Here is a 14,322-nt window from a genome sequence, read left to right as displayed (position 1 = left end):
TATTTTATGGCAAAGTTGAAATGCATAACTATAATAGACTAACCATGCTATGACTAATTTTGATGTGACATTGACCTACTAAACTGACTTAGTTCCCACCATTTACATACTAACTTGTATGACCATGTACTTTGTTTTTTTGAGAAGCTACTTTATTTTATACTACACTCATTATTTTGTCACACTAAAGTGAGACTTTCACATGACTTTGTTTGGCATTCTATCCAATGATTTTTATGGCATATGATACTATTATTTCTATATAACTGCAGAAATATTTACCTTCTGCATCAATACTGTAAGACAATGGTCTTTTGTATGTTATTTCTGTCTGAACAGCTGGAGCTTTAGTTGTGTATCATCCTTTTTTGCAAACTGCTTAATTTTAGTCCAGCTACACGGTGACCATGAGCACACAACACTTTTTAAGTCCTGCTAAATGTTGTGGATCTGCTTGAGATCTTGACTCGGACTCAACTCCTATGAAGTGTTTTCGTGGAGGTATTTCTACATCCACAGTGGTCTTGCAGGCTAATGATTTCTGGTGATTTGCTTTCAGCATATTTTATCTTCATGCAATGCAAGAACCGCCTTAATTTGGATGGTCTTCCTGGACAATTGTGTATCAATGTTTGGTAACAAATAGGCCTAATTATATGCTCTGACTTTGTGATATAAAACCCAAAGCCCAAGAGTGTTACATACTCTTTATCTGCTTTGTCGAAATAGAATTCTAAGCGCGTGCAATATCTTCTCAGCCTCTAAACTACTCAAGAAGATCTGGGATGAATTTGGAACGTTGCTGGTCTCGTGTTTTGGTCAGCTCTCACCTGCTTGCCTGCTGCTGCAGAGATGAAAGCGCCGGTCCTTCGAGCGGTTCTGTCCACAGGGAACCGTGCAGAACAGAGCAGGACCTGCAGCTGACACCGGCCCCGACCTGAACTGCTGCTGGGGAGAGGAACGCTGCAAAATATGGGCTGGGCTGGGAAAGAATATTTGTCTTTCTCCACCATGTGTAGTGTGCATGTATGAAAAACAAGTTTAGCCTTAAAGTAATATTAGCACAGCAAGTGGATGTCTTGAGCGTGTGCACGTTGCTTTGTGCCACATGCACAAGACATCTATCTGTTAATTCCCAATGGCCAATCAACAGGATCATGGCGATAAATCACATGGCAGAGATTTTTTATGAGAATCTCAACTCTCCTTTTTTTAATCTCCTCAAATCTCCCATCAGCCCTCCTCTGAGCCAGGTGCCCTCCCAATCTTCCAGCCAGCCCTTTGACTCTGTAGCTCACCGCTGGAGCACATTATGCACCGTAAAGCACAGGCGTGTCAGCACATTCTGCTGCAGCCAGACCACCTCGAGAGCTATTGCTATATGTGAAGTAGGAAACAGATCAATGTTATGCAACCTCTGAGACGGATAACCAAACAATACTTTTCATTTTCCTCAAGTATACCATTTTCTAGCAAGGTTTTTTTTAAGCTGTTGATCTAGACTCAGAAGGAACATGCAAAAGCTTTGAACTGAATTTTTTCTGCCACCGAAAATCTTCATTAAAACATGATTACTTGAGGGCGAGGGCTAATCCGCCCCCCTAAATCCACTTGAGTTCACGAGGCAGTAATGAAACAGCAGCAACCTATTTCTTTCTATTTAGATCCTGTTATTTGGGGGGATTTTCAGCAGCCAGAGTCCTTGACGGCGCTGAGAGCCCTGACGTCAATGCAGCTGCCTCCCAGGACTGTGTCATTTATAATGAAAGGAGTCAAGCAAAGCCCACACACACGAGCACACACACACACACACACACAGACACACAGACACACACAGTGAGGTCAAATGCTCTCAAGGTGACAAATGACAAACATCAGTCGGGGCTCACTCATTTTCCTTAATAAGTCCCCTTGTCACTTCAGCTCCCCTCCTCTTTATTCTGTCACATTTTAGTTAATGCAACAAAGGTTTATAAACCGTAAAAAATGTCACTTAATGAAATCAAGTGTGTGACTCTCACCTTTACGTCCAAGACGAGTCTGGAAAGATCGGCTGCAGGAGCTGATCTTTCCAGGCACTACTGGGTCATCTGTACTGGGACTTTCGACTCTGTCCATCTGCTGGCCAGCATGTGTTCAGCGTTGTACTCAGAGATACGAGACCGAGCAGAATGATGGGGACGAATACCTACGAGTGCAGTTTGACCTTTAATGAAGAGCTGATTTCATATAAGAGAACACACACCAAAGCTTATGGATTTTACTACTTACTTGTAATGTGCTGCTCTGTAGCTTTGTATTGTGTGTCTTGTTTGTTCTTCTCAACACATGTTGTCTTGTGTTGTGTTTGTTAGGACTTTGTCAAGGGACTACAGATGCACATTAGCTAAAGCTATTATCTGGTACAGCGCATCAAATGGTAGCATTTATGTTTGAACTGTGCAAGGGAGAGTTATACGCCATATACATGTTTTTTTTTTTTGTGGCGTGTTTTGCATTGTGAACACTACAGAAAAAGGCCCATCTTGTTGTAAAAGTTCATTGGTCCCTTCTGCATTCAAAGCTTGAGCATTTGGCTTTCAAGCTTCTTTTACTTATTTCTGTATTTCTGTGTGCAGCTCTAATCCTTCATGAACAGTGATGTGATCTCCTGCTCTAAAAAGACGCAGTAGGATGTTGTCATCGCACCCGCCTTTTGTTGTCATAGCAACCATTGATGTCATTACAGCATACTTTGGCCTGATGAGTGAATAGGCCTCTGATATTGTGATATTTCTATTGAAAAAAGACTATAGCACCGACTGTCCCTGTATCAGCTTCCTTTTCTTCCCCCGAGAGTCTTTGACAGCCAGCTGAAGGTCTCCATGGCAGACTATGGCATTGAGAACACACTATAAATAACTACGTTTATCTAGAAAATGCTGCCGTCTTATAGGGAAATATGCTGCGGAAAGTGTGTCAACCCTTTACCTTTTATCATGCTGTTTTTTTCCCTCTCATACCAGAGCAGGAGGTGTTGAGCCAGAGATTTGTTTTTCAGAGCTCATGGGAGGATCCCAACTTAAGTCGCTGTCTTGCAACTCTTTTCACAGATTTAAATTAACTTTGCATCAAAGGCAACAGATGCTCAATGTGAGGCGACGTTGAGAAATCTGATCAGTACGAGTGTGACCCATTGAGAGTCACCAGTGTGGATCAGCAGGACATCTGATTCAAAGAATAGAAGCGAGAGCTTGGTTTCTATGAACAGACTGACACCCCCTCACCTCTCCTACCTCTGGTGTCGTGTTAGTGGGATTAGCCGTCCTCTGTCTGAGGGGCTGATTGGATTGACGTGTTCTCTCGACATGATCCTCTCCACACAACGAGGACAAACCTCTGCTCTGAAACAGCGTTGCAAAGTGAGTTTATTTTCTAGTAGCATGTTTCTGCTCTGGATGCAGTTCCAGTTTGCAGTTTTTTTCCTCAGATGTGAAGCTGAGGTCGACCAATCAGAGCTCTGCTCGGGACAAGCCCCCTTTTGACCGCACTTTACTATCGGAAGAAGGTGTTTGCGCTTCAAGTAGTTTGATAAATATTGACAGTCCATGAAGATGACGTAAACAATCTTGCTCATGTATGAGGCATGAGACTAGATGGTGTTTCTACCTTTTTGTTATTTCTTCATCGAGGGGATGAAATCTTCAGCCCCTCATCCTGCTCGTAAAAGTGCAGCTGAGGATGACATGTATTTGGACGTGAGAAAGTATTATGTGTTTTGTGGTTAATGAGTGTATAATTTAAGTGTGATTCTGTTTATATTCATATCCATTACAGAAAGGTGCTTTTTATAACATAGCATTATCATGGCATACTATCAATGGCATCATACATACATACATACATACATACATACATACATACATACATACGTGTATATATAACATATATATAGATATACACATATATATATATATATACATACATATACATATATATTCTTTTGAATGAAATATTAAAGTATGGCATTCTGTTTGTTTTTTTAGCACACTTCAATTATTTCATCTCATACAAAACGATGACTTTTTAAGGCATGCTAGGAAGTGATTATTTAATGATTTTTGTGGTTTTTAGCGTTATACTTTCATCTCAATAGTTGTGACTTTTCTGACGGCATTAACCCATTCAACAAAATGTTTCGTCTGTAATCAAAGTCCAGCTTTAGAAAATATAAATATTCAAACGACGCAACAGAAGCCGTCCTTGAGCTTCTGCTGGATTTACCGCCTCGGGAGCCTTTAGTTCTGGTATGACTCAACAGTTTATATGAAGCACTTGGTGTGATTCATTTTTCCAGGTCATTAACCAACGCCTACTCCATGCAACCCCAGGGCGCCGTGAGACGGCCGCAGTTTGTAGTTACGGCACAACCGGATTATGAGGGGAAGATGGCCGAGTGAGTGTGGGAGAAAATACTTAAGCGTCAGCTGTGTAACCATGTTCAATAGCAAGTTGGAACACAAAAGCATCCTTTAAAAGTATTTATAAACACACCAACTCACCTGGCTCCACGACACACAAAAGAAAACCTCCGACACAATATCTTTATGTTCAATAAACCTTTTTTAATCTCAACAGCAAGTTAGCTTATGTGTGGTCAACATCAATGAAGGTAAATATAAAAGTGGATTTCTATTGATAGATTGATGTTTTGTTTTATCAGCAGGAGGTGAAATTATGATACTTGGAAACACATCCACTAGAATCTTCATGACTTTAGTCTTCAACTAGAGAAATATTGCTATAATACTTTTAAATGGCATACACTGATTGACCAACAAGAAAAAGCACTGTAGAGAAACTGACAAAGAAGCTCCAAAACTCCACACGGTGGGTCGTACAGGGAAACTTCTGAGGGACTTTGGTTTTGTACCTTTGTAAAACCTGGCTCTACTTATTTTCTAAAAAAAAAAAAAAAGAAATAAGAAAATAAATCATAAAAAGGGTTCCATCAGAAATAATAGTGCTATTTTAATTCCTAATTTTGAAAATATGGAAAAGTAAAAAAGGCACAATGAACACTTTTTCACGTTCCACACAAAATTCACCTCGGTGCACCGACGATTCGCCACACCACTAATTTGTACAAAGAAGAGTTCTCTTTCAACAAGTAGATAACATATTACTGTGTCTGGTCTTTCTTTGAAAGACATTTCTTTTGAGTTTCTTATTGGTGGGAAAGAGAGAGGAGGAAGTTGTTTCCTCCAGATTTCAGTTTGTGTCATCCTCCTGGATACAAACCTCCTCCTCTCTCGCTACATCTCTTCTTCCTCTCGTTGTCAAAGTGCTCCAGTTATCATCCTGTAGCTGTTCTAGCCCGGTAGCAAATAATCAGCAAAATATTAATTTAAAGGCAAAATCCACCCTGTGACGCTCTTACGCAATGTATTTGTATTGTTCTTTTCCTCACACTCCTCTTTCTAGAGAACATCTTCAACATAACCCACAAACTGGGTGTGTGCTCATTCTCGTCCATAAACAGTGGGTGTATGACCATAAACACATCAATCATTTATGAATCAAAGGGTGGGACGATTAACGTAACCACAGGACCGGTTCAGCAACGTGTCTCGGGCTGTGGTGCATTCTGGTCCAACAAGGCCATTGTTGTTAAGTCACTAGTACCTCTGTCCTTTTGACTGTTCAACGTCACAGCCAAAAGGGGAGGAGTTACTCGGCATTTGCTCTATGATCCTGAAAACAAAGACCTTGGTGAAATATCTCCACGTGATTAATCAGTTATACAAAGAATTATAAATCAGATAAAAAACTAAAGACTGAAAAATTGTGCATTACCAACAGTGTTGCTCTAGAAATCTTCAGCAATGAATTTGATCAACAACAATAATGTTTCCATCTTTAAATCTTTAAACATTTCTTTTTGACTGTTGGTCGATTTTAGGGTGGATTTTTCCTTTAAGTCATGCACAGGACTGTAACTGTAAATAAATAGTTGGTCCACATTTTCTAGCCATCACTTAAGACCTTTAACTGCAACTCTAAAGTCTTCTAGTAAAACCACATCGGTAGTTTAGAGTTTGGTGGAGAACTCTACATCTGCTCGGTCCAGTCGACAGACTGAGACCTAGCGCTTTGTTTCGACGGCTAATCGGACAAACAAACACTCCAAGAGTTTAACGCAAGATTACTGAAGGTCGGGCAGTTTAGCAGATGGTCACAGTCCAATAATCTCGTAACATTCTGACGTTCGCTGTCCTGTTCCAATGAAAAGTAGTTTTTCTTATTTATTTAAAAAAAATCATAATTATCGTCTGTCAGAGAAGATACATCTGTGCGCTTCAAGTAGATTAAACACAGTCCAAGTGCAGGAAAAAAAAGAAAGGTCTCTCATCTTGTTGCCGATTCACCTGTCAGTCAAAGAGCGGTGGTGAGCATGTAGTCAAAATCCAGTGTCAGGTGACTGATATTCTGTTGGTCTTCGTCTCACAGCCGCCGCAATGTCAGAGAAGAAAACATTCTTTTATGAAGTGTAATGCAGGAATCGTTACGGGGCCGTTCCACTATCATAAACATGAATAATCTATAACACAACACAGAGTCATGACTGGAGCATTGAGGATGTAAACCAGAATTATTCTAAAAGCTACGACTGTGCACTAAGGGGAAAAGCACAGTTTGTGTTACTTTGAAAGAGACGTCAATACAGTGTTTGTCTTTCTCCAACAAATTATGTCATGAATGCAGAAAAGTTGCAGTTTGAATTGTGCAAACAAACATAATCACACTCACTTTCTGTCTCCAGGCCTGTCCCTGCATTTCCAGGGCGAGCAAGGGGGAGATTATGTCCTGGTTACATCATCAGCTCAAGTGATGTCACTGCTGATGACTCAGGTCCCCGGGAACCAATCGGAGTTGGCTGTACAAGTGAGGCTTCCACCCATAACCCCTCAACATTAAGGATTAATATTGCTTCAGTATTGCCACAAAAATTGAATAATATTGACTGTCTAAAACACCACGACTTCCTAACCAAACACACGTTAATTACATCAGCCCTCATTTATCAGGCAAACAAACGCATGACCCACAATTCAACTGTGAAATAGACGTGTGGCCACTTGCCACCTGGCAAGTGTGTGCAATTGGATGAAAAGCTGGAAAAAAAAAAGTAGTTCAGTAGTGTAAGAAATAAATCAGGATCAGTAGTTACAATTTATACAAAAACCAAAGAAACCAAAAACTATTATTTATGTCACGTTGCCCACACAAAAAGCCTGCAGCTATAGAATTGTGCCGTATATATTATTTTCATTCATCAATTTATTCATCGCTTGGAAAGAGTTTAGCACTGTCAAGCGAAGGCTCAACAATCTGGTGCTTCAATGTGCATGGTCGGGGTATTTGTTAAGGCAAATGACAAACATGTTTATGTTAGTGTTGAAACCTCATCGCCACCACGCTGTCCTTTGCAGCCACATTTAGTGTCAAATTATTTCTTTAAATTGGGCAAAAAACATTTTCAACACTTGAATCTGCGGTGATATCCATTCTACCGTGATAAATGAGGGCATTTTGTTTTATCTACTGAAATAATAAAAACAAACCCACAGAAGTGTTTTGAGAACCAGTCTATTGATGTAGAAGGTGTCCTATTTTAAATACAAAAAAACACTGCCAGCCCTTGTCCTTATGGTTGTCTGACAGTCGGTCCTAAATTAGTTCACTCCCGAACCTCTTCTCGATGAAGCGCTGCTCTCTGGCAGCATCTCCCCAGGCTGCACGGACCAATCTTCACAGGTGTGACAACGTCCATGACAGCAGCAGCCTCGCCAAGTTAGTATGGCGAAGCTCACATTGTGCCACATATTGGACCTGTTCCTGCCTCACAGAGCTGATGAGAACAAGAACAAAGGAGGAGAGGAGAAAAGGAAGTGGGCTAAGGGAGGAGTAGAAAGGTTGTCGGAGATTCACCACAACTAAGAAATGAAGTTTGTATTAGTTGTACAGAAATTAACACTTTTCCTTCCCTGTTGCTACGCTTGTGGCCTCCATTTACATCTCCATTTACTCTGCTCTTAGTGCCATGAAGGTTCTCATTGCTTAATACTGCTTTCTATTAACCCCTTCAGCTGGCTTTAGTTGACCAGTACAAAGCCATGCTGGGAGTCCACAGTCTCCATCATCTCGCTGTCCAGCAGAGAGCCCTGCAGCTGCGGCAGGCCCAGGCCGGCCGGCTGTCCAGCTCCAGCCTCTCCTGAAGCAGGCGGGGGCAGCAAGGCGGGGTCCAGTGGGAACTCATACTGGTCTTGGTGAAGACCCTCATTGGAAGGCCCTAAGGCCTGCTGCTGACAGCCCACAGGGTAGCTGAAGCCCAGGCTGCTGGCAGAGGCTTCATGAGGCAGGGGGTGGTGGAGCTGGTGGTGGAGGTGAGATGCAGGAGGCAGATGTTGAGTGTAGTGGTGGTGGTGGCTCATGTAGGGGTCATAAACCAGGCCCTCGCTCGGTTCCATCAAGGGGCTCAGGCTATGGGGATGGCTGAAGGGAGGCGAGGCCTGAGGACTGCCCTGCTGCTGGGGCTGAGGCTGGTGGGCGGCAGACATGGGAGGTCCCTGAGGGGAACTTTGAGACGCTGCCGGGTCCAGAGCAGGACCTCCTGTTGGGTAGGATCGTTCAGCTATCTGCATCTGGTTGAAGTACACCGGCAGCCCCATGCCTTGCGACTGCTGCAGGTACATCCTGTTCTGGTTCAGCCTGTGGGGAGCGCAGAAGATCCCACTGAGACCAAAACAACACTTTCAATCAATACAACCAAAAGCTTGCAAAAAACGCTGAATCCAAACATGGTAGTTTCTGTCTGGTATAATCCCTGTCATTTTGACAATTTAAAAAGGCCTGTTTTGGAGAAACAGTCAACCAATCAGAGCTTAGAAGATGGCATAAATAACGGGGGACACCATCTGCCTCCATAGATAGCTTGCCACGAAGCTACATTCAAGAAAAATAGCATCACAAAAATGGTAAAAAGCATGAATGAGAATTACACATTACAAATTCTTAATTTGACATGTTTTACAGCAATTGCCCTTTGGGTAGCACCGACTGCTAGCCGAGGGGCAAGTGATGTGAAATCACGCTCAAGTACCAAAAACTGAAATTTTTCAAATGGCCACTTGGAGCCAGAAACCAAAGGCGAGTAAACCCCCAATGACACCCATGTTTAAATGCAGACAACTGTTTTGATATAATTCACAAAACAAAATGGCATTTCACTCTGGTATCTGGCAAGTCAAGTGTAGCTCTGACACTTACTGTCCTTTCATTCCTGGGTGTTCACAAAAGTTTAGCTCTGTGACTAGAGGGAAATCTATAACCAACTGTTTTTCAATTGGATTTATTTGCATTTAAGCAAATCATCTTTTGCTCTGAATACAATCTTTTAGCAGTGAAATGTCACCAAAGCTAAATGAACACAAGAGAGAAGCACTGAAAAGGAAATGTGTGCAGCAGACATACAGTGTTGTTTACCTGTGTTCCTGCAGCTGTTGCTCTAAACTTCGAGTGTCCTGACAGAACAGTTGGCAGCTAGGAGGACTGTTTGCTAAGACGTTGGCCTTTGGAGCAAAAGAGAGATTGGGACTGATGACTGTGTTCAGGATAATTATTATGGTTACAATGGCTACAAACCGTTTCATTATTGTTGCACCGTAGCAGATCCCATAACCATTTCATTTCTAAATGATATCACTGAATGTTTCCCGAAACAGCCGTTTGGTTGAAGTGAGGAAGACCGGTGGGTGAAGTTGGTGTGAGACTGTACCTGTAGTCTATGAGTGAGGTACTGTGTCTCTAAACTCTGCCTGCGAGACAGGAGAGGTGGCTGCGGCCCACCTTGGTATAAAGCTAGGCCCTCCTGCTGCTTGGATGCCTCACCCTTCAATCAAAAACATAATACATTAGAACAAGGGACGTTATGTTCACGTACACACATGCATGTGGACACACTTATCCCAGATGCTCTCTCCGGTCGGCTAATAAAGCTGTGTCAGGATCTGGGTGCTTCATCATGGATTCTAACTGGATTATCCATGTTGTCTTCTGCCCAAATGCCTGTGTGGTGACTGATCAGCCAGATGCCTTTCTCTCAATGGCGTGTACCACAGGGATTACACAGTAGTTAAATGAAATGAACGCAAATTAAAAGGATGAAGCCAGATCATCATAACCAACAAAGAGCTGCATTATTACATTATAAGAGATGGACAATATCTAGCTGTTCTTCAGCTAGATATTGTCCACTTCTGCCATGGATTGTGTAGTTTGTTTTTTATAAACAGGAAAGCTGTGACATTTCCCCTCAAATGGTTCCCCTTGCAGTGTTTCTGTATGTGTATCACAGGGCTCTCAAGTTTTGAAGACAGGCAAGCGTGACATATAGCCCCGCTGGAGCCCCGTTGACAAGGGGGCGGGAGGGGGAATAGAAGTAATGGTGACGACGACAAATACGCGCCGCCGGACGGCTCCTGTCTCGCCTGTCATTACATCTTACACGGATACAACACATGCAAAAGATACGTTTTTCTGATTGGCTGTAGCCCATTTCTTTTTTTTTGATTGGCTGATGAGTGGCTCCTCACGGGTGGGGGGGATGAGGGAGGGCTTGATTCCTCCGTGGTGAGGGCAGCGCGCGACCAGGTCATGTCTGCGCGCTGCAGCACATTAAATAGCCTGAATTTTTTTTTCAGCGTGAGAAATACGATGTGTGGCGGGAGGGCGTGATTTAAGACCGAAATGCATGACAGCCACGCTCAATGCGCGACACTTGAGAGCCCTGGTATCACTTGTGTATATGTATGCCTATCTTTGTGTGTGACTGCAGCTTGGGCCCATTGAGTGCCAGTCACTACTATGGGTAAGTCTGACTGACTTAAACAAAGGCTGCATTCACTTTGGCCTAGGCGCCGGGCTGCAGGGGGACGGGAGACAGTAAACAAGCCACAGTTGGTGGCCTCTCTTAAGGTTACACAACAGCATGAGTGCCTGTTTTTTTTAAGTTTTATTTCTGGGAAACAAGAGAATAGGAGAAGAACTGAAGCTGACTGATAACAGGTTTGGGAGGAGAAAGATTTTTAATGGGTTTGAAAGAAGGGGTGTGTGTTTTTGTGTGTGATTATGCAGTGAGACTGACCTCCAGGAGGTTGTGAAAGTGGTGCTGTGGTCCCGGGGGACCCATGGAGGCTCCTTCTCCGGACCCCATCTGCTCCACCAACATCTGGACTTTATTCAGCTCCAGGATGCCTTTGGTCCTCGCCAAGTTCTGGAGGTGCTGCCTAAACGCAACCAGACCTGAGAGCATAGGCCAATCCCCACAATACAAAGTCAGTTGTTATTCTTGCAGTGGATCAATAGCATCACCTCTCTCTTCATAATAGGATATTTGCTGCTCCATCCTCCCAGGGAGTCAGGCTTAATCCTCACTGACGTAAGCAAACTGGCTGACCGGTTCGCACCTCTCATCGCCCCTACTGACGATGTGGCTGGATGTACGTCATGAGCCACTGTGGGTGTGCGTGTGTTTGTGTGTGCACATATGACAGGCCTTTGTGTGCGCGCAACAGCAAGTAGCTCCGATAAGACCCATCCAGCGGTGACGAGCTCTTGCTGTGAATGATGGGACCTGACTCACTGTGATGGTGGGAGTTATTTTAAACCATAGTCAGCAGTGTGACGCAAAAAGAATCCACTGCATTCACAGTCAAGAGGATTACTGAAAAATAAATAAATAACCACAAATACCAACTGGGAGTGCACAGTGCAGGCTGTCAATGTAGTGCAAAGAAAGTAAAAAATGTTATCTTTAATTATAGTTTCTATTTGGATTAAGGACAGGTAAATCACAACCGGCCAGCACAGATTAATGTTAAAAATGGGAGATAGAGGTTGTTCAACATTCCCTAATAGTTTGGATCATCTCTCTCTGATGTGGAGTAAAGATACAACCTGCCAGCCATAGATTGAAACGTTCTTTCTCAAATTTTTTTGTATTGATTTTTACCTCGGATGGAAATGTTACATGGAAAAAAAAGCAAGAGAGTAAGCATTTATAAAAAGGAGAGTAAGTAAAGAAGAGAAGAGAAAAGGAGAGAGAGAGAGAGAGAGAGAGAGAGAAAGAGAGAGAGAGAGAGAGAGAGAGAGAGAGAGAGAGAGAGAGAGAGAGAGAGAGAGAGAGAGAGAGAGAGAGAGAGAGAGATACAGACAGACAGACAGAGAGACACAGAGAGAGAGAGAGAGGAAAGGGGAAAGAGATATGTGGGCTGAAAACCTTCAAAAATATCCGTGATTCATAATGTGAATCATCACTGTTGCAGTCATCGAGAGACTGGAGAGGAAAAGAGATAAGAGGAGAGGGGAAGAAGAGACAGGGATAAAGAGTGTGTGAAAGAGAGGGAGAGCAAATCGCATGCACGCGCACACACGCACACACACACGCACACACAAAGATATACATATATACACACACAGTATGTGTGTGTAGGAGGGTGCGAGGGAGCAGCTGCAGCAGGGGTGTTGCGTCTGTATCATGAGAATCAAGGCTCTTCCTCTTGACTGGTGCTCCGTGGATACAAGAGCCTCAGACATATGCACTTTGACACTTTATAAAACAAACTTGCTGCAGCTCGTAGTGACTGGGCTTTAAGAAAACGTGTTGAATCTGGCACCTAATTGACACTTAGTCTATATATGCCTGCTCGTGATTTCAAAGCATTTCTCTCAACCTGTCTGGTCAACTTCCACTTTAGACAGTTACTTATCTTTGACAGAATATCTTTCTGCAAAACCCATCACAAAATCATATCAGAACTCAACATTTTAATCAACATTTTTTTGTGCCTTATTTTTTACCTTAAGTTTATTGTAGTACCGTGTTAGGAGGACCGAGCAAAATAAGCTTTTTATTGTATAGAATGACTGTCTGTTATCTGTGCATATGACAGTAAAAAGATCTTGAATCTTGAAAGGACCCAACATTTGATGCATCTATTCTAGTGTATTTAATAAAACTGGATATTCTGCAATTGAATGCTTTTAGGACCCCAGCAATTGGTATTTAAATCAATCACTTAAAAAGCACTAATCAAAACAGTAACAGAAAATAATGATATTAAGTTATTAGTAACAAATCAAGTCATGAAAAATGTTTGTGACAGAAAAAAAGCACCTGTGAGATATATAAAAAGAAATGGGGCACACAGCTGGTAGGATTCTATACATCATAGAAGCGTTTCTAATTTATTTTTACACCATTTAATGCGTATGTTCAGTGATGAAGGTGGGAGAACAATATGAAGCAAAGAAGGTTTAGGTGGCATCATCAGCCAGAACTTCAATCTACTTTCACCCCTGCACTTAACCTGTCATGAAGTCTAGAGCCTCAAGAGAAGTGGGGGATTTGAAAAAACGTTCAAAGTGAAGAATAGATGGGTAAAGCGGAAAGAATGGAAAAATGTAGACTGGTGTCTCTGACCTTGGGTGAGAGATGTGTCAGAGGCCCGGCGTCCTTCTCTGAAGCTGATGGGGGAACGATTGTGCGCCTCCCTGTGCTGAGAAGTCAGGACTGCCATCGCTGGGTTGGCGGGCCGAGCGCTCATAAAAGGCACAGGGGTGACGCCAGGGGCCGAGCTGTTGGCCGGCACCACTTCACTGAGAGACGGGGGATCGTCCAACAGGCCGAGGTCACTTTGCATGGAGCCCATGTCGTAGCCCATGTCCGAGTCCATGCTGCCCATGGAGGGGTTGTGGCCTATAGCGAATAATTTACCTGGGGGATACAATGGTTGTCATCAAACAGCCTCGTTTTAGCATTAGATGCATGTGATGGACCCTGAACGTGACATCAAACCTTGGTTCGAAGTCCCTGGCTGATTTGTCACCTCAGAGAGGGTGTGTCGCCGCTGGCCAAACCGTGCCGTTTGATAGGCTGAGAGCAGGTGGGGTGGCTCATCGTCAGTGTCGGGCTCCTCGGTCTCAATGCCCTCATCGATCGACGTCTCCATCATGTTGCTAGGCGACGAGGTGGACGACTTGCGGAGGACAGTGGACGGAGGCAGAGGGTCCAGCAGACAGCCGTTCACCTAGATGAGGGGCAGTGATACAAAGGGAGTGGGGGGGGGGAAGAGAGAGAGAGAGAGAGAGAGAGAGAGAGAGAGAGAGAGAGAGAGAGAGAGAGAGAGAGAGAGAGAGAGAGAGAGAGAGAGAGAGAGAGAGAGAGACAGACAGACAGACAGACAGACACAGAGAGAGAGAGAGCGAGAGAGATGACTATAC

The 14,322-nt window shown here is 43.3% G+C and overlaps 1 protein-coding gene across 1 annotated transcript in view; it reads right to left on the bottom strand.

The window, feature by feature from the left end:
- Positions 1-4,583: 4,583 nt before the first annotated feature.
- sik2b (salt-inducible kinase 2b) overlaps positions 4,584-14,322 on the bottom strand; it is a 46,078-nt gene continuing 36,339 nt past the window's right edge. The window contains exons 10-15 of the mRNA XM_068584226.1: positions 13,898-14,129; positions 13,523-13,816; positions 11,186-11,343; positions 9,818-9,931; positions 9,526-9,611; positions 4,584-8,751 (exon numbers count right to left, since the gene is read on the bottom strand). Of these exons, the coding sequence (XP_068440327.1) occupies positions 8,136-8,751; positions 9,526-9,611; positions 9,818-9,931; positions 11,186-11,343; positions 13,523-13,816; positions 13,898-14,129 (1,500 nt within the window). The 3' untranslated portion in view covers positions 4,584-8,135. The remainder of the gene's footprint in view (positions 8,752-9,525; positions 9,612-9,817; positions 9,932-11,185; positions 11,344-13,522; positions 13,817-13,897; positions 14,130-14,322) is intronic.

The sequence above is a fragment of the Clinocottus analis genome, unplaced genomic scaffold, assembly GCF_023055335.1.
Source record: "Clinocottus analis isolate CAN_PGR_092001 unplaced genomic scaffold, fCliAna1.0.p SCAF_2, whole genome shotgun sequence".
Taxonomy (NCBI): Eukaryota; Metazoa; Chordata; class Actinopteri; order Perciformes; family Cottidae; genus Clinocottus; species Clinocottus analis.
Note: the sequence above shows the minus strand (reverse complement) of the source record. Positions and strands in the feature narration are given on the sequence as shown.